General features: G+C 39.0%; 1 protein-coding gene across 1 annotated transcript in view; it reads right to left on the reverse strand.

Moving 5' to 3' along the window:
* NECAB1 (N-terminal EF-hand calcium binding protein 1) overlaps nucleotides 1–25652 on the reverse strand; it is a gene marked incomplete at both ends in the record, with an annotated part of 57580 nt that continues 31928 nt past the window's right edge. The window contains 8 exons of the mRNA XM_080338740.1: nucleotides 1–29; nucleotides 2932–3023; nucleotides 4145–4222; nucleotides 6307–6419; nucleotides 7933–7986; nucleotides 13234–13310; nucleotides 16706–16818; nucleotides 17389–17525. Of these exons, the coding sequence (XP_080194866.1) occupies nucleotides 1–29; nucleotides 2932–3023; nucleotides 4145–4222; nucleotides 6307–6419; nucleotides 7933–7986; nucleotides 13234–13310; nucleotides 16706–16818; nucleotides 17389–17525 (693 nt within the window). The remainder of the gene's footprint in view (nucleotides 30–2931; nucleotides 3024–4144; nucleotides 4223–6306; nucleotides 6420–7932; nucleotides 7987–13233; nucleotides 13311–16705; nucleotides 16819–17388; nucleotides 17526–25652) is intronic.

Raw genomic sequence — 25652 nt, forward strand, 5'->3', positions numbered from 1 at the left:
CTAGTTGTTATTGAGGACCCACCACGATGCTGAAAGAGAGGAGAATTTATTTAGTTACTTGTTATCACAAGCAGCGTTTATTTTTCTACCTCTTGTAAAAATCCTAAATAAAATAGCTGTAACATATATAAAGAAAAATTCATTTGTATATGCAGCTAATACTACTTTATTTGAAAGCTGCATACTTTCAAGGACAAAACTTCTCTAGGCATGAGAAGAATTTTTAGAATACGAGGAGAGCTGAGTATAACTGGTGGGGCGGTGGCTTTAGCACAAGAATTTCTCTTTCTTTTTGATCACATCCAGAGAAGCATTGATGTGTTATAGGTGTGACTGCATAAAGTGCCCAGATCCCAGAGAGCAAACTACATAAATCATCATTCCTGTTCCACTATGTCTGTCCATATTTCAGGTGAGCGCTGTGTCCCCTGGGGGGTTATGCTGCCTTTAATGGATTTCTGTCCTGGTGACGTTATTCAAACCTAGTGCTGTTCCTTTTGCAAAACTCTAGGAATTAAGAGTGTTTTGCCCCAAAAGTAAGAGAACTGATGGACTTGTAATTTCTGTCAAAGAAGATCTGTAATCACCAGATTATAGACATTTATACTTCTTCCCCACAGCCCTTAACCTTTGCCCTTTTCAAGCTGAACGTTATGCAGAGAGGAACAACAAGATATATGGAGAGATAGGAAGCAAAGGAAGGAATTGTGACTGTATCTGAGATGCTGAGTCCCCTTAGCAGAGGAGTGTTCGAGGGTCAGTAGGTTTTCCACTACGGTTTGAGGATTAAATTAATGAACACAACTTGTTTCTATTAATGTGTCCATAAAGCCTTCCACTTTTGGCATTTTTCTGAAAAATGTTATTCTTGAAGAAGAATCTTGAAAAGATTTAAGAATCTTACTGGAATTTGAGCTATGAAAGCCTAGAAGTCTCTGACACATCAGTGGATTAATGAATTTTGACCAAAAACCTGCCAATTTAACAGTCTTTTTCATGTATTACAGTGTCATAAGCATTCAATGATTTTCCCCTAACTTCGATTTTCTTCAGCAAAAGGTTCTCCAGAGTCCTCAAGTCCAGATCTTACATAAAGATTGGGGATTCACTGAAGAGATACTGGGTGTTTCATGGCATCCTGGTAGATTAGCCAAGTGGATTGGGCAGTTAACAGGTGTGCAAGTGATCATAATAGGCTGTGGTTCCTGCTAACTGATGGCAAATGAATTTGCTTTAAGATAATATTGGATCTAACACTCCTGAAATCCCATATCTTTCTGAATCATTCTTAGGTAAGTGTATCCTTATTAATTTTAATTAATCAGCTGAGTGAAGATTTTAGGGTTGTAATCTTTGAATCAGATTCAGATTACGAGTTAGAATTGTTTCAGTTCTTAGTTAACCAGGTGTGTAAAAAACTGTAGATGTGTCTGAGCTAGGGTGAATTTGTTTTTAAAATGGAGCCCATCCTTGTGCTAGTTGCAGACAGGTTGGGTTTTTTTTTCCTAATTTTACACTGGTGTCACTTTAAGGTGTCTAAAATTCTTTCATAAAGTGTACTGGTAGTATTGCAGCCATCATTTTTTACTTCATGAACATTTTCTGTCTTTCAAATACAAATATGATTTGTATAGCTCAAAAATGAGAAGCACTTTCCATGAAACAAAAGTTCAAATGTCTGCACAGACTTCTAAATTATAGAATATCAATAAAATTGTAAAACTAACTGTGAATACATTACTTCCCTTTGCCCACCCCCACCCCAGCAAGGCTGCACAGTGAGAAATGTGGTTTCTATGGCAACTGTCTGCCAGGATGGAGAGCTGCGGACTGAAATCCTCCTTAGCAGGCAGAGTGGATGCTTTAATGAGCATTTGGAATCCTATTTCAGACATGTCTACATTTAGGCATTGATAAATGATGTTTACATTTTATTTTATGTTAATTGCACTTTACCTATGAGTAAAGCACCCCTGGAACACTCCTGGGTCATACCTGGTCTAGCTCTTGGACACAAAGTAGTTTGGGAAAAGGCCGTGTTGTTTTCTACAGCCAAGTTTGTCTTATATCCAGCAATTTCTCAGTAAGATAGAAAATGTGAAGGGTTCTTGGTTCATTAAGTGCAATCTCCTGATACTGCAAGAATCCCTGGTATATAATTGCATGTTCAGATCAGGTTCATGAGGTCTGAAAATGTCTTGGCTGGTTGCTTTTAAAGAGAAACCTCGGATATACAACCATGTAATTTATTTTTTTTTTTCTACTGGGTGGGGTTTTATTATTTTAAATTTAGTCTGTACTCAGACATAAGGGAAAATGGGGTTTCATTGTAGTAGATTTGTGTTGCACAAGATAAAATTGTTGCTGTCCTCCTGTAGATGTGGGAGTGACGTTTGCTTTGCTTCATCTTGCACTCTCAACTATAATTTCTTTAAGAAGATTTTGCAGGCTCATTGATTTGTGTCAGAAATAGTAATTTGGAATCATTAACAGCTTGCTTTTTCAAAGCAGTTTGTTTTTTTCCCTGTTTCAACATAGCATAGCAAAAATTGTTTAGTAAATATCAATTATTAGTAATTAAGATTTGTGTCAGATGATTAAATTGAAGTCCTCCACAGTAAGCAATTTTTTGCCTGAAAATCTATTTTACTGTTCACAAATAGTGTTGTTTCTTCTAGATATTTTCTTAAATAGTATATGCTAGTGTATCTTTGTACCATGTAAGATAAAGCACTGTGGGTATTATTCTTGCTGATGCAGTGTACATTTCTGTGCTTAAAATAAAAACATTTGGAGCCCCCTTCTTCATACTTTGCTAAAGAAGATCTGATTAAGGGTGATACTATGGAGTGGACCTACATATAGAACACACTAATATAGGAGAACTCTTCACATGGAACAAACAAAATATTGGGAAAAATGGGTATTTACCAGGGACCAGCATTGTTGTGATGAGCTCTGGAGTTTCCAAGAAGTCCACATTACTTCTTTGGAATGTCTTGCTATAATTCATTTGAAGGTGGCTAAATTATTGTAAAAAAGAAGAAGATATCAAGTTTCTTAAAGCAGCTAAATTTTTTTATAAGCATCAGAAATTTTACAATTGATGCTGTAATAGAGATTTTTGTGCTTTAAGACTCCGGCAATGGTGATAGTGGGAGAGGAGACCAGATAAGCTGTGAGGCGCTTGCATATTCTATTAAACACAGGTTTCGTTCTGTACAGTTAACTGTGACTCTGATGCTCATCGCTTGGTTGTGACCCACCGTAGTGTTGACGCATTACAGGTGTTCTTGAGTCTTCCTGAAAGTTTTGTGCAAAAGGAAAGAAACTCAGCTTCAAGAGATTTCTCCGTCTTCCTTCGGAATGTTTTCTGTCTACAGGTTTAGGACCACAGGGGTTCGTTGTTTGGTTCTTGTTGTTGTTTTTTGTTTTGGTTTGGTTTGCGCATTTTTTTTAGTTTTGCTTTTGGTTTGGTTTTCTTTTGGTTGGTTGGTTTTTGTGTATGTGTGGTGTTTTTGTTTTTTTTTTTAATAATAGTAAATGTAGTTAAAGAAAATATTTTTGTCTCAATTTCTTAACCATCTGCCTGCTGCAAGCTATAATTCAGCTGGCAGGCCTTTTAATCATTATAACTTCTATTTTGGGCCCAAAAGAGACACCCTTGGAATCTTTTGGATGGATTTTAGTGATGTGGGTTTGAGAAGCTTTGGAGGAGCTCCCGATGACTGCCTGCATGCTTCAGTGTGTTGCTGGATGGCACCGCTCCTGTCTCACTCATGGGCTCCTTTTATTTCTTTCACTGTCACTAAACTGTATCAATATTGCCATTTCCCTAGTCTTTTGGCTCTGATCAACTAACATCCAATGCCATTGCTTTCTCTATTTGCTTTCAGACTTTTTATGTTCTATTCAAGTTAGCTTTGTCTTTCTGGCATTTTTATTTATATGTTTCAGTATATTTTAGTCTTTAGGATCTGAAGTATTGCCCTGCAATATTGATTGTGATATAATTAGCAAGAGATCCATTAGCAGTATTTAAAGGAATTTATATTCAGTCTTGCTACACAATTGCTTTCTAACCTTCAAAACTGTCTGTATTACCAAAACAAACAAACAAACAAACAAAACCTCCGAAACTTACCTATTCCAGGCATTGCTGTTCTTCCAGAACTCATAAACAATGAAGCGGGAATCACTTGGAAGCTTCTGTATGGAAACACTAAGAATTGTAGGACAGAACTAATTTAATCAAACATGACAAAGTTATTGGACATACATATCTTATTACAAATTGCTTATGAGTAGGAACCAAATGCAGTGATTTTTGAACAACAAAACCAAACCAAACAAAAAACAACCCAAATAATAAATTTATCAAATAAGTGATCATATACTGCAAATTATATGAGCTTTTTAACACACAAACAAATGAACTCTTGGAGTATTTTCATGGCTTTTATTTATTAATATTTTATTACTGTGCTTACGATTAATTTCTCTATGAAACTAATTTTTCGTATTGCTCTAATAGTGTCATCTATCTAAAAAATTGCTAATCAATAATACAGAAAATTAATCAGACAACTGTGGTTCAGGGATAATCAGCTAATACAGTATATTGCACATTGTAGAACAGTTCATGAAAGTTTATAGAGTAACTTGTGCTGTTTCATTGAAGAATTACACTGTGAGAAGTCATCTTTTTGTATGAGAGCTGCATCAAAGCAACAGAGTTTAGTTGTTTTGAAAGCAAACATTATTGAAGTATAAAACCAGACAGGCTGATGTTTGCTGCAGATACACTTTTTAAATAATACCCTTGGGTACTATTTACTTATGGTACTCAGCTAATAATTTATCATGGATAAAAAATGACCCAAGGAATATTTGCTGATCACTTGCACAGAACCATCCCATTTATTTTCCTGAACATAAAAGTTTTATAGCATTAGGGTGCTTAATGCACTCGAATTGGTGTTTAGATGTACAGCACAAAACATATGTATCTGTATTTCTGTGAGTACCCAAGTGTGAGATTGCTGATCTTACTATTACTGATGTGCTTGCAAACTGGTCTCAGATCGTATCTCATACTGTAATAAGCAATAAGTCATATGATTTATTGGTTTTCTCCTGCTGTACGTGGAAGTACATTGTAAAATAGCAAAAATATCAAGAACTGTTGGAAAAAAGTCTGCCATGGGCAGCTACCGTAAAAAGCAACCGGTAGGTGGCATTACAGATTTACCAAATGTCTGTAAATGTGGAAAAGAAACGTTTTGCCATCATGTGTTAAGTTGCATTCTGAAGTCATGTAATTTCTTTCCCCTGCCAAGTTTGCAGCCACTAGAGTGTTTTGCTGGATGTTCAGTTTTGGAAGGTGGCCGGGGAGGCTTCTTTTCTATGTTTTTTCCAGCTCTTGGCAGACAATATAATTTTATTTTCCTCATCTCTGCCTTTACAAGTGAACTACTGTAAAAAAGGTTACTCTTCTTCCAGCTTAATTTACTTTTTCTGGTGTGTGTGAACACTACTGACAGAATCTGAAGTGTGATAATCTCATAGCAACAAGGTTTATAAATTAGGGATGTGATAAGCAAACTCTGAAGCCTTTGAATATATAGGAAGATCTTGTATTGTATACGCATTATACAAATACTTATTTTGTAATGGCCTGTAGTGTTTAGAGTAGTAGCTTTCTCCAGTATGTTAAATTTATTCTAAATTTATTCACTAAACTTTATTCTTTTGTTTTATTCTAATGTTTTATTAGTTCTAAAGGAAGCAAAGCAGAAATACACTATTTAATCGGCAATTTTGCTTTTTAATTTTTCCCATTCTGTATTATGAATGAAAATTTTAAAATGACAGCCTAAAGGGAAGATTCTGAAAGCTGCCGAGCAGAGCACTGGCAAACAAGTCGATAAGTTGCTCACTTGCCAAGTAAGCACAAATGAAGGATCGCAAATGAGTTTTCCAATAAAGAGTGACAGCCTAGGAGCTTCCAGAAGCCGTGAATTGATGAGCTGCGGAGCTGAGAAGCCTTAAAAGATTGTCTAGCATCTTTGGCATAGCCTGTGTTGTCATATTGTGATACAAGTTAAAGTCTGCACACCTGCTTTGACATGTCTTTCTGGTTTTAGTTGTCTCTGAAAAGCTCTGTCTTACACACATGCATAACCAGCCAGGAAGGAAGATGTTACAGAATCTTTCTTCGTAAATAATCCGGCTCCACTTAATAGTTAGTCAAGAAATCAGACTACATTCCTTCCTTCGGACCAAAGACAATAACATTGCACTTACTGCAAGCAGCCACCCTGAGCAGAAGCAGATTCCACGTACTGCTTCAGAGCAAGCCGGAATTCCTCAATTTCTTCTTCTATCACAGACATCTGACGCTGAACAATCATTATGTGCTGATACAAAAACATGACAATATTACTGCCATATCATACTCTGAATTCCTTGTACTATAAACTCAGAAAAGTCTATTATAAACAAATAAAACCCACAATCATCAAAGAAAACCCACAAAAGTTCCTTCGAGGTTTGCTGTCCCTGTTTTAGCACTCTGGAGTAGAGAAGTAGAAATGCTTTAGTGTAGCTCTTACGTCTAGGCAGGCTGAGGCACAGAATGGAAACACCCAAAATGAGTGCCCACTCCAGAGAAAGCAAGAGACATCCAAAGCCGGGATGTGAGAGTCTTTTTGGAAGACTGCAAAGCAAATTTTGATCTTTGAAATGTTCAGTAATAAAGTCAGCACATTTCCTTGGATGAACCTGGGTGCAAGTGGGCATGAGGTTTGAGATGAGTATATTGCCACAGTCTGCACCGGACGCAGTGTTACACTGGATGGAGATGCTTTTGTGGTCTTTTACCTTTTAGAGCTCTGACTCACACCTGAATGAGATGCCTAAGGTAACCTATGTTAAATGATAAACAGAGAGTGTTTTTTTCCTCCAACTTTCTGCAAAAAATGAGTAATCTTTATAAAAAGGACTATGGAAACACAAGGCAGTACAGAAGACCTATTAATCCCAAATTATTATTATTATCATTTAGCTAATGCAAGCTTGTCAACTTTACAAATGAAATATTTGAAGAAAGTCTATGTGCTTCTTAATTAATACAACTTCACCTCTTGTACCAGTTTTTGACTTGTTTCTGCCTTGATTATTCATACTGTTATCTCGTGGATTATCCCTTCTTCATAAGCAGCCTGTCTAGAAATATTGTATAATCTCATTTAAAAAAGAAAAAATGTAATACAACTCCTGTGATGAAATAAGGAATTTGATGGATCATCTATTTTGGTTATTTTTTTCATGTGTATTTGATTTGCATTTTGTTAGGTTCAAAGCCCTGAATTTAGGAATGCTAGTGTATTTGAAAAATTCATCTTGATCTTGGGACATAATTTAAAGTAAGTTTATTTCTGTTTATGGTTTTGGTTTTGTAAGTTGTAATATTGGTTAATTCTTAACACTAGATACTCTCCCATCTTTGCTGGTAAGGCTTCCTATAGCAGTTGTGGGACTGTACAACCAGGATTTAAAGCATGCATGCAGCGTCAGGTGATTGGGAGCTGAGAAGATATGCACACATAAACACTGAAGTGAAATTCAGTAAATCTTATTAATGACACCTTTTCCTTCTATGTGAGTGGAGTTTTTGGCTTACTGTATCATTTGAAAACAATGCAAAAAGGAATATAAACGTTTTGCCCATATATTCTAAGTTTTGTTGTGTTGGCATTTTGCACAATATATTTTGCTGACTAAAATGGATTCTTACCACTTGGAAAAAGTGAAGATGGTGGTTCTTTATTTATTATTATTTTTTAACAGAAGAGATCAGGTGAAGTTGCTGTCTTACTACCTGGCATTAAAAAGCAAATGTCAAAAATCATAATCTTGAAAAGCACTTACAGATTTTGCATTTTCTTCCAAAACTTCCTCTTGAAATGGCTCAAGTTTTAGGTCCTTTCAGGCAGTTGAAAAGGAAATAGAAATATAAGAGAATAGAATACAGCTGCACTCTGCTCTTACCTTTTTAACAAACTATTCCAATAGCTAGATTCTGTTATATTTCCAGAAGTTATAATTAAATCCCTTCTTTATTAGTTGTAACCCAAACACAAGCATTGCATTATTTGCAGAATCCTTCACATTTCAATGGTTAAATCCAACACAGGCAGTTCTGTGTTATAAAGCTGAGCAGGTAGTCTTCCATTTGTATCAAATCCGCTTGCTCACAAATGTATGTTGGGTTTAATTCAGAAAAGACAGAGACCTTCTCAAATTGTCAGGTGGACTACAGAGATGAGCAAGGACGGTAATTTGAGATGAACTATCAGCTACAATTATGGCAGCAAAACCTTTATACAGAAGAAACTTTTTGGGGTGGGGGGGAGATAGTTGCAAGGGATTGTTTTCCAGCATTGAAAAATACGTGCATTCTGCTCCAAGTCAGGTTTCTGAACTGCTGTACTTGTTTCTGAGGACAGACTGGGCAGCAGCAAGGAGAGGCATTTGTGGGGCTGCAGTGTGCTTGCTTAACACACAAACTGGCTGCACGCTTCATGAGTCAGTGATTCATACAAACACCATATAGTAATGCACACAAAATTATCAGTTACATGCTAGGCACATGCAGTACCCTCTAACCCAGTGCCATACGGATATTCTAAAAACTATCCATATGCCTGAAAAGAAGCAGATAATTTTGTAACAAGCAGCTGGAGCAAAATGCACTGTTAGTGGTGCTTTGCTTCTCATTGCAAACAATTCTTGTGTAACAAAGATTAAAAAAAACCTTCTACTTGCCGCTGGGTAGGGATTGATTAACCTTAGGTAGCAGGCGTTTTGCTAACACAAATTCAGTACTCGCTGAGAAGCCAATGAGGTGTGCAGGCAGAATTCAAATGAACAGGGCACCTGCACCAGCAGCAAGCGGCAGAGCTCGGCAGGAGCGAAGCACCAGTCGCCCAGTTACCGCTGTGCAGCTGAACCTCTCCTGCACAATGTGCATAGAAGGGCATGAAATGGGGGAGAGGCAGGGAGGAAACACCCAGCTCATTTGTCACTGCAGATAAAAACCCTGAGAGAAAATACACATTCCTGTGGCTGTTCCTTCCAGTGCATTTTTTTTTTTTTTTTTCTGGGGAAAAGTATGGAAAAAGAGAGGAAAGGGATGACAAGAGTAAACTTAATTCTAGTTTTTCTAGTATATATAACTTCAGAACTTCAGGAAAAACAAAACAAAACAAAACAAAACACAACAAAAGGATGATTTATGAGATTAACTAATATTTAAATTCACCTGTGACAGAAGATAGCAGAAGAGTTAGACAACACTAAACCAACCATTCACCAGCTAGTTTTCCAGTAGGAACTACTAAAGGATGATTTGCTGGCCCCCTGAAGAAGTTAAAAATAATCTATACAAGTTCTTCAGTAATATTATGTCATTAGAGATGGCAGGACTGCACACATGAAGTAAATCTACGCAGACAGTCTGCTGTGACCTCGGAGCATGCGAGCACTGGCACACAGTCCTCAGCTCTGTGGAATGAGCGCTTGGGCATCACAGAATCACAGAATGTCAGGGATTGAAAGGGACCTCAAAAGATCATCTTGTCCAATGCCCCTGCCGGAGCAGGAACACCTAGATGAGGTTACACAGGAATGTGTCCGGGTGAGTTTTGAATGTCTGCAGAGAAGGAGACTCCACAAATTGCCCGGGCAGCCTGTTTCAGTGTTCTGTCACCCTCACTGTGATTAAGTTTCTTCTCATATTTAAGTGGAACCTCCTGTGTTCCAGGTTGTACCCATTGCTCCTTGTCCTACCATTGGTTGTCACCAAGAAGAGCCTGGCTCCATCCTTATGACACTCACCCTTTACATATTTATAAACATCAATGAGGTCACCCCTCAGTCTCCTCCAAGCTAAAGAGACCCAGCTCCCTCAGCCTTTCCTCATAAGGGAGATGCATTGACTGACTCAGTGTTGAGCATGAGTGAAGGAGCCCAGTGTGGAGATGAGAGCTCGACCAGACACTTATTGTGCAACCTGGAAATAAAAACCGACCAAGACTGCAGCTCAGAGCCGAGGCTTTGTGCCGCCTTCTCAGTCCTGCCTCAGCTCAGCTGAGGAGTGGTAGCTTGTGAATTGTGTGACCCTGCTAATCTGCTTCAGGGCAAAGTCAAAAAGAAGAGTTTTAGTATAGCTGCTGAAAGACAGCTGAAGTGTAACACTTGGCTGAACGTGATGGGTTAACCTGGAACATGGGCTGGGCTAAAAATGATGAAGTTACTGCCGAGAGATGACACAAGTAACAGCCTCATTCCAGGTGGGAAGTGCTGACCGACCACTTGATATTTCTGCTTAATTCATTCAAGTTTGAAGTCACTGGTCATTCGAGCAATCAGTTTTGCTTTTTCTTGACTTTGCCTTTTCTTGACTTGACTTCATAACAGAGTAGACGGACTGACGATCTCCTACTGCTAAGAGGTACTGACATCCTTTTTGCAATACATGCCTGTCCCAGTCGTGACCCAGATGCTGTTTTGCTAGATGCTGTTTAAACATGGGTCACAGGGATCTCCCGCAATAAAGTGTAAAATCTAATAAAATTGGGAGAAATGTTGTTAATAAAAAAGAATTCTCACAGCCTTTTAAATACGCCTTAGGATATTTTATAGAACTAGAAGTTTTATGATTTCTAAGTTGCGTGCCTAATAATCTGGGTTTTTTACTTCACAGAGGCCAGAAAGAAGGTGCAAGGGAAGACCAACCAAAGGAGTTGGTCCTGGAGAAGCTGCACAAATGGTGGACTTCTCACCTCTCACAGTTAGACCTGACTGTGAGATACAAAGTCAGTGAGATGCAAAGTTAGGCAAAAGTGGGTAATAGTCTGTCTATTGGCAAAACTAGGCTTGTCTAATTGCTGTGTTTTATTGATCAAGTTTTATATTGATAAGGAGATAATTATGGAAGGTCTATGCCCTGCCACTGTTTCCCTTTTCAAATTGAGTTTCTTTGTCATCTGTAGCAGATTGAGTCATTTTAGAACACGCTTGTTGTACGTTTATATACTACAAAATGGTTGGCTGCTTCTTGTAATGTTTGCACTGCATTATTAGTGTATGCCAGGTTTCTTTTTTCAGTAATACTCTTTTAAAAGTTAAGTTTCCCTGAACTGCTTTTGGCATCAGTCCACGTTGGGAGGTCACTGTGGGACGCCAGTGAGCTGCTGCTTCCGAAGCAGAACTGGGAGTAAAGCTGGACTAAAAGAGAAAGTTACATTTCATTATGGGCTTGGACATTTCAAAATACAATTTACAGCTATTCAGAAAAAATCAAGTTGCTACTAAAATGTCATTGGCGTGGCAACTGCTGTGTAATTGCTTTTCTCATGCAGAAATGACCTCTGGGAGGAAGCTGCTGTGTGCAGGAGGATGAGTCTGCCCTGGCCAGGGGCTTAATGCACTGAGCAGACCATGAGTAGCTGCTGAGTATAGTAAGGAGCCGAGTGAGAAGCTGATAGAAGTTACAGACAGTGCCATGAGGAATGGCCAAATTTCACAGCTGGTTAAGGAGAAGTGATGCGAGAGACTGTCAGACCTGAGGGATAACCAAAGGGAGAACTGGACTCCATTTTGGGAACAGAGTCTTGCAAGGCCAGCAGTGTTGGGGTGACTATTGATAATGCAGCTAATCAGTCATAAGGCTGAGATCACAGAAATACCAAATTTTGGTCCAAAACTGGGACCAAAGGGGAAAAGAATTACGAGCAGATTGTTCATTTGGGAGGGAGCAATGGCAGAGAAAGGTCAGCATGCTTGTCTTGCTGAGCCCTGTGCCAGATCACCACCATTTAGCCTGTCTTCTTGTTAAATCCCTTACTTAACTATTTTCTAGGTATATAATTTTCTACTGAACTCAAGTTGGACTAGCGGGCGAGGAAGAGACACTTGTCTGCCAGGACCCACGGTCTGAGCTGATGCCTCAGCAAGGGCCGTGGGTCCAACCACAACTACTGGGTGGACTTGAAGCCCATGACAGCATTCATAGAGGAATGTCCATCCTGATCAGCTGAAAGAAGGAACAGGATCAGGCTGTTGCACTTTTGTGTTTCCGCAGGTGCTGCCTGCTTGTGGGTGCAAAGACATCCACGCTGGTGTGCGTGGATCCCCATCTCTGGGATACATGCAGAGCCTCACGCGTGGTGAGCACTGACCTGCAGGCAGGGGCAGCATCAGCCACACTGGGACTGGAGCAGCTCCTGGGTCTGAGAGAGTTTCAACCAAAAACCGCGCCTCTACTAGACCAGGAGGAAGAAATACTCTGGGTCACAAAATCCCCTGAATTCAGCCACTCCCTTAGCGCCTATCTGAAATTGTCCATCTGTCCTTCAATAGGGACACTTTATGTAGAGAACGACACAGGAATTTATACTTTACTTTTTCTTTTGCTCTTCTTTCTTCTCCAAAAATAAAAGAAAATCACCTCACACAGACATAAACCTACTTATAAAACCTAGTGTAGCAATAAACCTGATTGAAAACGAAAGAAATAGATATTTTCTGTACAGACAGATGCCACTCGGGTTTTTAGAAGCCCTGGGAAGCATCGTTGGATCAGACGGGTCATTTGTCGGACTCCCGGAGGGCTCTGCTTTGGTGTGGGAACTGCAGGAGGTCTCAGGGCTCTGCGGCCAATGCAGTCCCTGAGCTGGAGCGGCTCCTGAGGCTCCCAGTCGGGATGATGGGATTTGCATCAGCTTTTGGATGAACTGTACTTATTAGGGAAGTGCTTCAGTCTTAAGAAATTAGTATTCTCTCATGCAGAAGGAAGAAACAAAACTTTCTGTCAAGCTTTAGTGGGAAAGTTTGGAGAGGAAGAGGAAAAATCAGACTGTGAAAAGAGAGGCTTGTCCCATGTGCCCCAAAACAAGCATAACTAAGTACAGTAACATCCTCCAGTCATAGAATAATGCGACTTTTGGATCTGTGGTGATGGGAAGGGGAAAGAGGAGCTTGGGAAAATCATATCATGCTTTCATGAAATAGGAGAGAATATGGTGAAAGGAATATGTAGGTATTTAATGAATGTTAGCTCTCTTAGGTAATATTGAAGTTTCACTCATTATCGATTGGAGAGCATTTGTGGTTTAAGGATTGCTTTACTGAAAATGAGAGGAGAAGCAGGTGAAAAGAAACACACACCTTCTTTTCCAGCCTGTCAATCAGCTTTTGCAGTCTGTTTATCTGAGTCATCCACTGGCTGTCTTCCTCAATCCAACCTTTGGAAAATATAAATAATTAACATTTATAAAATATTACTAAATGCTGGAACATAGCGTATTCATTTATTTTATAAAAATATTCATTAATAGCTTACTTTACAATTTATTTTGCTTCTTGAGGATTGTACTGCAATGTTCATACTGTAGTTCAATGTTCATTTAGGTGTAACTAAAAGAAAGCACTATATGAATTGTTTTCTTTCTTTTTAAGATCAAATAGAAATCAAATATAGAGTGAAAACTACATTCTAGATTAATGCCAGCGCTTTTGAAATCATGCTGATATCTGAAGAAAGGAATATTCTCCTCTGCAGATGGGGAATCAGCTCATAACCTGAGCGCCTTCTGCCCAAAATGCAAAATAATCCTGGGGGACAGTGTACATGTGTGTGCGTTAAAGCTTTTTCTATCTTAATATTTTTCTCAGTTTGCCATTTCTTAATCTTCTTTATGTGAAACTTTCTATAAAAGTAAGAGCAAGCAAACGTGTCTCTAGGATTCCTTTCAAATACACCCCATGGAGGGACTATGTGCAGTGTCTTTTCTGCAGTTCCTCTTTCCCCTGGTGAAGGTGAAAGAAACACAGTCAAGACTGCCTTAAATATCCTGGCATGGCCAATACAGCCAAGGCGATGGGATCTTCCTCCTGCAGAGAGACAGCAAACCTGCTGTAGGGCCCCGACTCCAAGGACATTGCTGTGGTCAGCCTGGCGCTGTCCTTAGGGTCCTGCCATGGTGCTTCCAGCAGGATTCCAGGATTATTCAGACTTTAAGAGTGTATATGTTCCTTCACGATTCAAAAAATACATTCTTAGGAACTGCAGAAAAGAACTAGTTGTGTGTACATGTGCAGCTAAATGACCTAATTTTTTGGCGTGGCATATTCAGGAACCTGATATTGAGGGATTCCTGAAAGAGCCTCCTAACATAATTGTAGACTGTCTGGCATGCATTGGGAAGAAAGGGCTTTCTCTTTGTTTGGAAAAGGTTCATTTAGCTGAAACACCTCTTTTTTATACTTACCCTCTGAGGGGTTTTCAGCTTTGTTAAGTCATATGCAATATCCTGGCTTAGGGGTTTTCATATGTCTGTCCATTAACTATGTATATAATTTTGCAGTGGACTCTATAGCTGATTTAATAACACTAACTGGATGTCCCTTGCTAATGATTCTTCTTTACCTTTCCAAGCAAACAGCCTTTCTAGATGCTTGGTGAATTTCAGCAATATGATTCTTAGGACTGATCCTTCCTATACTAGATAGTTCTAGAATAACATTCTGGTTTTGAGCTGTGTAATTTTTGCTTGTGCTGATTGCAAATTTTGACCATCTCAAGACTGATTATATTTCATCATAATAACTTTCCTGTGTCTATTTTTCTCCCAAGTCATGGAATTCAGCAGCAGAGGAAAGACTAAAGACACTGGATGTTAATTATTTCTTGTCTCTTTATACAGATAAGGCATGACCCAGTCAGAAGACTTCCTAGCCCCCCCATTTCTACTGCATTCATACTTGTGACTGTATAGTCACCTAATGTCATATAGAAAAGGTGAAACTAGAAAATGTTGTTCTACAAAGCCACAAGCATCTCTGAGAATCTCTCAAGTCTCTGGAAAATTTTGCTTTGCTTAAGTCTCAAGAAAATTATCTATTAGGTGGAAAGGATAATACTCAAGGAAACAGATAGGAGCATTATGAAAGCAGTTCCTGGCATCACCCACCATGTGAATGTGTACATAAGTGATTGCTTTAAGGAGAGAGGAAGGTTGTTTATCTGAAAGGGAAGATTTTTCAACACATGCTCTTGATATGCACATTAATTAACCTGCTTATTTTTCAGCTGAGAGTTCTTGTGGCATTGGACAGTGTCTTGACCAGACAAATCCTCATGCTGGGGACATACCACAGGTGTGATATTTACAGGAGGCAGAGTGTGGATTCACCTGAACAAGTACAAAGGCTAAAGAAATGCTGGCTTGAGTGTTGAGCTCGTATTCACACCTTCAGCGTTACTGTGCATGTGGGCAGCAGGCAGTAAGGAGGAAGATCAAGACACAGATCTTGTCTAGGAAAGCAGTCAGCTGTTAGCTAGCTGTTAGAATAGCTGTGGAGAAAGATTTTAGCTCTTTAAAATTACATGAATACAATAAGAGTATTTGGTACAGTTTGCATACGTATAGGTTCCCTCTGAAATGTGTGAATTAGGAGTGCAGCAACAAGGTTTGTTCAGCTTAGAGAAGAGGAGACTGAGGGGAGACCTCATCATGGTCTACAGTTTCCTCACAAGGGGAGGAGGAGGGTCAGATGCCAAACCCTTCTCTTCAGTGACCAATGACAGAACCCAAGGGAATGGCAGGAAGACACTCCAGGGGAGGTTCAAGTTGGACATTAAGAAAAGGTTCTTCACCCAGAGGGTGGTGGAGCACTGCAACAGGCTCCCCAGGGAGGTGTCATGGCCCCAAGCCTGAAAGTGTTCAAGAAGAGACTGGACAATGCCCTCAGACATATGGTGTGAACTGGGGGGTTGTTATATGCAGGGACAGGAGTTGGACTTGATGATCCTTGTGGGTCCCTTCCGACTCAGGACGTCCTGTGATTAAGGCCATGTGACCTTCCTTCTTATGAACACGAGCAGTTCACAGCAGGGGACCTAACATCATCTTGCATCATTATGCTGAATGAACAACATCATTTGGTGAGTGGCAGAAAGTGAGTCATCAATGTGAGTGACAGAAGGGTCTTCAAAAGAGGGTTAAAAAGGAAGACGTAAGCACTTGGCTGCCAGCAGTCAGATCTGCATGAGCGGTCAAGAAGTGGGTTTGGCCCACCATGTACTTTGGTGTTTTAGTCATCTTCATGCTTTGATTCTGAAAGACATCACTAAGTCTGAAGATGTCTTCATTGCAACCTCATGTTTAATGTCACTGTGTCTAAAGAATCCTGTTTACTGAAGCGCGCCCTCATGTTTTCCAAAGAAGAAATGCTCTTTCCGATTTTTTTCTTAAATCATATTAAAGAAAAGCTCTTTTTTCCTGCTCCTTATACAGAACCTGGTTCTGTATAAGTTATAGCCTTCACCTTTTCATTCTTATCTGCAGGCTACAAATATTACCTAAGAAATGTTGAATCAACCCACAGCCCCAAAATTACATCACTGTTTGGCCCACAATAGTGTATTTATTTTTTATCAGTTCAGATCTGTGTATGTATTTATTTTCTTTACAGTTTCAGCTAATACCTTCTATATTCTATTGAAGATTGATTTCTGTCAATACAGTGTCTTAGTTACCACATCTAAATTAAGCATTTGAGAGTAAGATACATGTATTTTTTTCTCTAGATGAGTGTGTATGCATCTGAAATATCTTAAAAATGTGAAATACCGTACCTGTGCTAAAAAGAGGGCTATTTGGCGACAGGCTGTTGTTCCTTTGAAGCCTTCGAGCTGGGCGTTTTCCTGGCCATTGAATTGAAAGCACTTCTGGTTTTGCTGGGCCTTGTCTACACAGAAACACACGAGAGACTTCATGGGGTAAAACCTGTGGGAGAGCTCTCAGCCCTGTTCTCAAAAAAATGTGCTTGCATGTCCCCTTTTGAATTAAAAAAGGAGAAATACCTATTGAAACCACTGAATTATTTTCCAGATTTTTGCTGTTACTAATTAGTTGTTTTGAGGTTGCTAGTCATTAGAGAAGTAAAAAAACAAGCAAAAAAACAAACAAACAAAAAACAAACAAAAAGAGGATAAGAAGGTTAAGCTGGTATAAACCAGAGAGAGAAAGCTTTCAAGGAGAGAAAGCTCAAGGTCAGTGTCTGTCTGTGGTCTGGTTCTGACCATGGGAGTGTCACAGGGTTTCATAGCATCTCTGCAGAGGAACTAGGATGACAAGAACAGCTAAAAAAGTGAGATATGAACTTTAAACATTGACCTCTTCAGCTTAAAGACTGAATAAACAGCAACACATTATTCCCTAGGTTAGGTTGCTGGGTGAAATGTAAAACGGTGTTGGAGGTTCACCGTGACCCAACCCCTCAGCCCTGTCACTGCAGCTGGGCAGAAGGTTCGCTCACCTCTCCTGCCGAGTCTGCTCCTCCGTGGTTTCCATCGCACACTCCAGGGAGCTCTGGAGGGACTGAAGCTGGTTCAGTGTTTCCTTCAAAAGAAAGCGAGTTACAAACTGCTCCAAATCTGAAGCTTCCTGATAGTCCTAAAAATTACAAGAAAAGAATAAGCTAAGGATTGCCTCCTTGGTGAGAATTACGTGAGATGAGATTCAGACTTCATTCAGGAAGGAAGCAGATTGGATGGTTTTGTGCTTATGCATACAGACCACACAAGCAACCTGTATGTTTCTGGATGAAAAGACCTCTGAATTTCCAGTTATAGACACTGATCCCATCCAGGCTGAGAGAGGTACACAGTGGCACAACATAGTTTATACTCAAAAAACCACCCTTTTCGTTGCATTTCTTAAGTTCAGTTGGTGGCAGTACCACATCACTTCTTAAGTATTGAAAAGCCAATAAATGACTGACAACTGCAGAAGTGAATTTAACATTTTTATTCAGATCTACTCTTGTGAAAAGCTGTTTATCTAGCTCACTGGCCTGTCTCTGACAGTGATTACTGGAATAGACTTCAAGCAGGGCATGTGCTTAGGGATGCAGGTTTGGAAAACTCCACCAGCAGTTTGGCTGAAGGACTGCTTGTGCTGGAGAGATTGCCTTCTGAATTTAACAGTCTTTGACTGATTTTTGTTCCTTTAATTTGTTTAATTATTTTTGAACCACAAATTTATGTATTTCACAATTACATGAAATGCATGTAAATGTTGGAGTTGGAGCTCGGTGTTGTGGTTTAACCACAGCTGACAACCAAGCACCACACAGCTGCTCACGTACCCCGAGTGGGCTGGGAGAGAGAATCAGAAGGGTCAAAATGAGAAAACTCATGGGTTAAGATAAAGACAGTTTAATAAGTAAAGCAAAAGCCACACACAGAAGCAAACCAAAACAAGGAATTAATTCACCACTCTCATGGGCAGGCAGGTGTTTAACTGTCTCCAGGAAAGCTGGGCTCCATTGTGCATAATAGTTACTTTGGAAGATAATCACCATCACTCCTACGCACCCCCTTCCATCTTTTTCCCCCAAAATATATACTGAGCATGACATCATACGGTACTGAATATCCCTTTGGCCAGTTTGGGTCATCTGTCCAAGCTGTGGCCCCTTCCTGCTTCTTGGGCAGCTGCAGCCTTCTTGCTGAAAAGTCCTTGACATGGTATAAATATCACTTGGTAACAACCAAAATGTCAGTATGTTATCAACATTCTTCTCATACGAAATCCAAAACACAGCACTATACCAGCTACTAGGAAAAAAAATAACTTTATCCCAGCTGAAACCAGGACATTTGGTTATTAGAAAATTTGCACCTACATTTAGCAGTCTGTAGTGGTTCTTTGTGTAATGATATTTGAAATACATTTTATATGTTAAAAAATATAACTATTTTGTGTAGATAATTTCAGAAATAAATTCTTAGGCCTGCCATCTTCTTGGACAAATGACTCATATTTCCATGGATGGGGCTGACTTTAATGTCTCTGGAAAGCTCAGATCTCTAAAACCCACTTCTGCAGTGACATGCAGGTAATGCTGTGTGAGGGGGGTCACAATAATATAAACACCTTCTTTTTTGTTTTCTCATTAATAAATGTAATAGAGATGATAGAGCCTCTGCTTACTGTGTAGAGCTCCCATTAGGAACAGAGAAGGAAAATGGACTTGCATCTCTTAAACTCTGAATGAATTTTTAGGCTCTTACTCTAATGAAAGCATCCTGGTATCTATTTTTGGTGTGCTCTAAGTCTGCATGTGTGCACAAAACCCACTCAACTGATCTTGAAAGCCTTTGGGTACAATACCTTCTGAAAGGGTTTCATAAAATATGAGGCACATTGTATGAATGTTTTCTCTAGTCACCACATCTGAAGATAAATGTTGGTCTGTTATCTCCAAGCTTTAAAGAAAACCTGACATTTGAATGGTGTTGCTTCCTACTATAGCTGAGAACCCATTTGAGTATTTTTGGCAATGCATATGGATTTTTTTTTAGCTCTTCCCTGTTGTTCCTGATGTGAATTACAGTCAAAATGCCTTCTCTCAGAATTTTTGCATGTATGTGTTTGCAATCAGAGCACAAATATGTGATGTTTTGAAAATTAAATGTAAAATAAAAGATTGTAAGATAATAGCTTTATAAGCATTTTGCTCTCAAATGAGAGCAATCTCTTCAAGATACATGTTATTGAATTCTTCTTTGAAGACTTCTGCTGGAGAAGTCTCAGATGTTAAACCACTCATGAATCATTAGAAGTTACTTATGTAGCCAGGAGCTTCATAGTCCTATATTTACTTCTTCTGTCTTTGGATTATTCAGGTATAAGCCACTCTCCAACAAATACTTTCTTATTTATACATTTTAGGAACAGATATCCATGGGAGATTGTTTGTCTTTTGAATGAATACCTGAGATTCATACCAGTCCGATAAATAATATTTATGGCAACCTTTATGATTACTAAAACTTATTATACAATAGGAAGGTTGTTTTTTTTGTTCTTCTTCTAAATTATGTCTATTGTAACTGATTTAAAACTTTGATGCGCCTGACAGAGACCATTTAATTCCCAAAAATTTTGATTCTCTATAGCATGTTAGAGCAATATGTGCAAATCTGTGTAGCATGGGCATCTAAATAAAGCCCTGCAAAGGAAATCCAGGGTATGTTTTTATTTTTTAGCTTTTGCCTTTTTTTTTTTTGGAAATAAGTGAATGAAACATGACAGAACTGACTGTTTGTTGGAAGTTTTTGAGGGAGATAATCAAAGTGTTTTAAAATTCTGCGTATCCAAAAAGTAAATGCTAAAGACACATCTATATAGTTTCCTGCTCACAGTCATGGTATGGTGTTTTTCATCAGAACTACTGAGATTTCTGCATTGCACCAGGAGTTAGCATTTTTTTTTTCCTGTTCTGTTGTCTCATAAGTTCTATATTTAAAGCCTTCCCTATGGAAAATGTCCTTGTGGTCTTTAAATATAGCTTAGAGTTATCAGGTACACAGAGCTTTTTTGCAAAGATGGGCTAGGCAGGCAAGATGCTAACATCATCTGTTGGAGTCTGGAATTATCAAAGACTTTTCCTTATGTGTGTTTTACCCAAATATTGGTGTTTACAACTCTTCTATGTGGAACTACTTAACTCTCTTAATGCACCCAGTTGAGCAAATGGTTACTCAATATTTCTTTTAAAATGATGTCTCTGACGCTAGCAGTTCTGGGCTTACAGCAATGTTGAGCAACTTTGACTTCTGCCTGCTGAAAGACAACTACTTCTACCTTTCCTTCTAAAGTTCTTCAAGGATCATGGAAGAAGGTATTCAGTATATAAAAATTGTCAGCATTATTACAATTTAAGTCATGTAGGGAAAAAGATTGTCTATTAAAATTCAACATAAACCTCAACTCCAGCTCTCAGCACTGAGGAATTACCAGTCATGCTTTGTTATTGTTTCGCCACTCTACTTCCTACAGAAAAGGGCCTTCATTTGCATTTTATTAAAGGTACACTGGTACAAGATTTCGCTTGAAGAAAGAAATTTTTAATTCTGAATGAAGAAAAATGTCTATCAATTTATTAAGTGCATGTGATGGTAGAAACAGTTTAACTGGCATGCCCAGCATTTGTATTGTATTGTACTGCACCACCAAGTAGTAATGGGACCCTCTGATAGTGTCTGCACGTAAACTAGAAAAATGGCCTATTTCTTGAATTTCATTAGCTGTAAATTACCATTCATTAGCATATACATTATAGTGCACAGCATTTTGGGCAGTCCAGATGAACTAAGCCTGTGTTAACATATCGTTCTGCTTGTTAGTTTTACTGAATGTGAACGAATGTGGGTAATTTTCCACATCTCTCTCATCAAGAGACAAGTGTGACCTTTGTTAGCAGCTAAGATTTGAGTTTCCATTAATGCAACTGAAAATACACATAATTAGTGATTTCCCCATAGAAAAGGTCACCGTGGTCTTTAAAACTGGCTTATGGCTGTCTTAAAAGGTTCAGAAGAGTTTCTCCTTTTATAAAGGCAGAGGAGGCAGGGTTTAGGTATTTCCTAAGGGAGTCCACATCTCAGGGTTACTATGGGTTCAGCAACTCTGTTGATCTTCTCAAGCCCTGGTACCAGCTCCAATCCCCTCCCCTTGGGGGACCCGACACCACTCTGGTGCACTTACAGAAGAGCAGCTCCCTGAGGTGGGGAAGGAGGGAGATACCTGTGTTCAAGTACTTGAGGCAAGCAAACTAAACTGTTTTGGGACAAAAAATAACTTTGAAATTTCTCAGAATGGGTGGGAGCTTAGGCAAGAGCTTCACAAACTTAGTGGGAAAGTGTGTCTGGCTGTCTTCTAGTCCAACCCGCTGTTCGGAGCAGGGCCGACCTCAAAGCTGGTTCAGGCTGCTTGGGGAGGGACATGTCAGATGAGTCTGGAACATCTCCAAGGATGGACATTACACCATCTGTCTTCTCATGCTTTTGCTATACACCCCAGAAAAAGACTTTGTGTTTTTGTCTTCTCTATAACCCTTCTTTAGACAGTAGAATTAAATCTCCTCTCAGCCTCTTCTCCAGGCTGAACAAACCTGGTCCCCTTGGCCTCTTCTTCCTATTTTGCTATATAGTAGTTTATGTTTTATAACATTTTATAACTTATTAACACTATGATGATTATTATTAATTTATTTATTTAACCACCACTGTGAGACGGTTCCTCTGGAAAAAACCCCTTCAGAGACCTCGGAGCTATTCAAGTACCTAAGCAGGAGTCTGGTGACGTATGGTGACCCACCTTGTTTCCAGCCATCGCCCCAGAAGAGGGTCTCCTCCTATCCCTGGATCTCCTGGAGGTCCTGTGGGCTATTTGTCAGGTCTATGCAGACATCTGAGACACCTCTGAATACCCCAGGTTTTCTAAAGTACCACTAGATGCCTGTTTAAATCCCTGAATACCTCCATATTGCCAACTTCATTTCATAGGAAAACTATGTTTTTGGTGATTAAACGAGCTTTTGCTAGTTTACTGAGCACAGAATAGTTCAGCAGCAGCAGCAGGTCACATTTGCAATACCAAAAATAAAAGCAATAGAGCAAAGTTTGTTCTTACTGAATAGCTGACAAATAGCAATAATTTTATGGCTTGATAGCGTGAGGGAGATATGCTCTTCAGTCTGTAAGTTTCTGATTTTCAGTATTCACAAGTCAATAGAACTAAAATGTCAAGCATCTTTAAAAACCTGGTCTATTTTTATCTATCTACATCATTACTCAGTGTCAGATTTTATTTTCTGTGCTGCAGGTTCTAAAGTTTCACTTCATTTTATTTATATTTAACTGCAAGCTATGGAATGCAATACAGATGCATCTTGCTGATAATGTTATGTTTATTTGAGTAATAAAAAAGTTAATATTAAATATTTTAATTAAATATGCTTCCGTGTTTTACTGGAAAAGATGTCAGAGAAAGAAGGCTTAAGGAAACAAGCCTTCCAATGTGTTTGTGAAGTTTTGCTGAGTATTTAATTTTTAATGCTTCCTGTGTGCAAGATGAAGAAGCAGTGAGATAAACAAAACTATCTCAGAGCTTGTACTTTGATCAGGAAAATATCAGCCTGGCAGGTACAAGAACAATTGACACCAATGAATAACATGTCCCCACCACTCCTGTGCAGATTCATGCAGATTCTCCATCCTAAGGAGAGAAATGATCAAATATCAAATTGCCATAAGTTCTTCTGAAAATCTTAAGATATGTTGTGTGAGGATAAAACACAGAAGTTGAACACCAAAACAGAAGGGCTGAAGCTTCCCCAGCATCCCCTGGTGAGGTGTCTTTTATATTAAAAATATTATTCTTACAAATGCAACTCAGTCTTTTCCCTGCTGAAACATGTTCTTTGCTATATTTCTCTGCATTTTTGGCTTTGCACCTTCCCTTCAAGCGACAGAGCATGAACCATTCCTACACCACCTTCCCAGGTGCTATTTCGTTTGCCCAGGCTGGAGGAATCTGGCCCCAGAGTGATGACAGGAAGGCTCATTTCCAAGTGTCTTGAACCTGCTGACACACTGGTACATTTTCTCCCATCTCGATATTTTCGCTTTCAGATAGCACAGGACTGGAAGACTGGAGAAAAGCTCAGTTCAGGAAAGCTGTGCTGACAACCTTTTCAAACCACAGGGGGCAATAGAGTACACAGAAATTAAGCTGCAATTAACTTGCAGGAGTCATCTATCTGCTAATTTGTTGGGTTAAAAATATCCACACGTGGAAATAATTTGGAGTGATGGGTACAATTTTGTTGATCTTGATTTAAATCCAGGAGTCCATAGCCAAGGCAAACTCCAGTTGCTCTTGGTGAGAGATCTTTCTGACTAAAGGCTGAACAGATTGGAAATATTTGTAAACAAACCCCAAGGTATTTGTTCATTAGTGCATGTGATTTTCAAAACAGAAAAAAGACAACATGAAGAGTCAAATCTATTTCATGTGCAAAAGTGATTCAGAACATACTTTTGTACTAGATTTAGGTATGAGTCAAATAATGCCACACACTTTCGTATTGTCAAACTTACATCAAGACACAACAGAAAAAAAAAAAGTGTATTAACTTACATTTAGGATTTTTAAAATGTCTAGTTCGACTTATATCTGGAATAAGGAGGGTTTCTAGATTAAGTATTTAGATTTTTCAGACATTCTGATCCACCGTTCAGCTTTTTGTTGAAGACCGACACATCTTCCTTCTCTGGGGTTTCCTTGGAAACCAAAGCTGAACAATTTTACTAGGGCTCCAATTCCACAGCCGCCTCTTGTGCAAAGTGCCTACTGAGTACGGGCAACGTGAACTGGTAGGAAAGCAGGGACTTTCTATAGGACGGACTGAGTGGTCCTTGTTTATCTGACTCTTAACTAGATAAACAAAATGGAGGAAATACCAATTGCTCCTTTTTCTACACCCCCAGATATTTAAGACTGAATGAGCTGCCTACTTGTAGTGGCAGGCACTCTGGGAAAGTTTAGCAGAAGACTGATAGTTAGAAGCGCTGAGCTTTCCCAAATTCACAAAAAGTAAGAGGGGATGGAAGGCTCACAGCAACCCTCGGGACTGGGTCCACAATCAGCCTCACACTCTGCTTAGTGGAGTTCAGCTTCAATCTGAGAAGTTTTCAATTTTGGTTTTTAATAGGACAATTTGGTCCTTGGAAATTTGGTCCTGGTCATGGGAAACTGCCCCAGCTGCTGTAGATACACTATGTCTTTGTAGCTCTCAAAGTGTAGGTCTTCAATTCTGGGCTTTTTCTGTTTTCTATGTATGAATTTTCCAACTAGGTGATGGCTTGCATGACAGTAATAAATGCTTCCAATACTCAGTAACTATTCAAGGGACTAGGTAGCACTGACAAAGTTTTATTCTCTACTAGGAGTAGAAACCCAAGCCTTGCTCTGCATACATGCCAGTGGCTGTTCATAACCAGACCACTCATTTCTGACTACCTGCTTGTTTGAGCTGGAGAGTCAACTAGAGCTAGGAGCTACATCACATCTAGTGTGTGTCACTGATGATTAACATCATTTATCCATGCTATCTAAATATGCTAACTAGCTTTTGCTACACTCACAGCTCTGATTTTAGGTGGATATATTCCAGATTTTAGACTTCAATACAGCTCAGACTATTTAAGACGGAAATTTGTTATTTGCATTCCAAGGATTTATCAGTTAGTTAGGTCACATAACTTATCTGTTTCCTAAGAACTCGGTTCCTGTTGAAAATAATCCCATGTTTGAACTGAGAAATTAATTTCTATACAAAGTCATAGTTGCTGGGCATATCCTTGGCTGAGAGCTCTATTTTAGAATATTTAAGGACACAAATTTTTTACTGTGTTCACACAGTGTATCTACTAATTGGAATTAAAAGTATTTTTTTCCATTGCTAGCCTTGCTCTAGTTCTGCCACCTCTAAGGAACAGTCAATTGTGATATTCTTGAAAGAAAGATAACCCATTTAACTTCTGTCTTCAGTCAGGAAAACAAAAATCAAAGAAATAGTGTGGTTTGGTTTGGTTTTAATGTGTTCTTCAAGCAGACACATGAAACATTTATTAGTATTCCAGATTTTCTTATGCACTTCCTAGTCAGGCCAATGCTTACTTTTTACAACTCTGATTAGTCTACTGGAGCTCTTCCTCTGTAATTAAC

Source organism: Nesoenas mayeri (assembly GCF_963082525.1).
Source record: "Nesoenas mayeri genome assembly, chromosome: 2".
NCBI classification, from domain to species: domain Eukaryota; kingdom Metazoa; phylum Chordata; class Aves; order Columbiformes; family Columbidae; genus Nesoenas; species Nesoenas mayeri.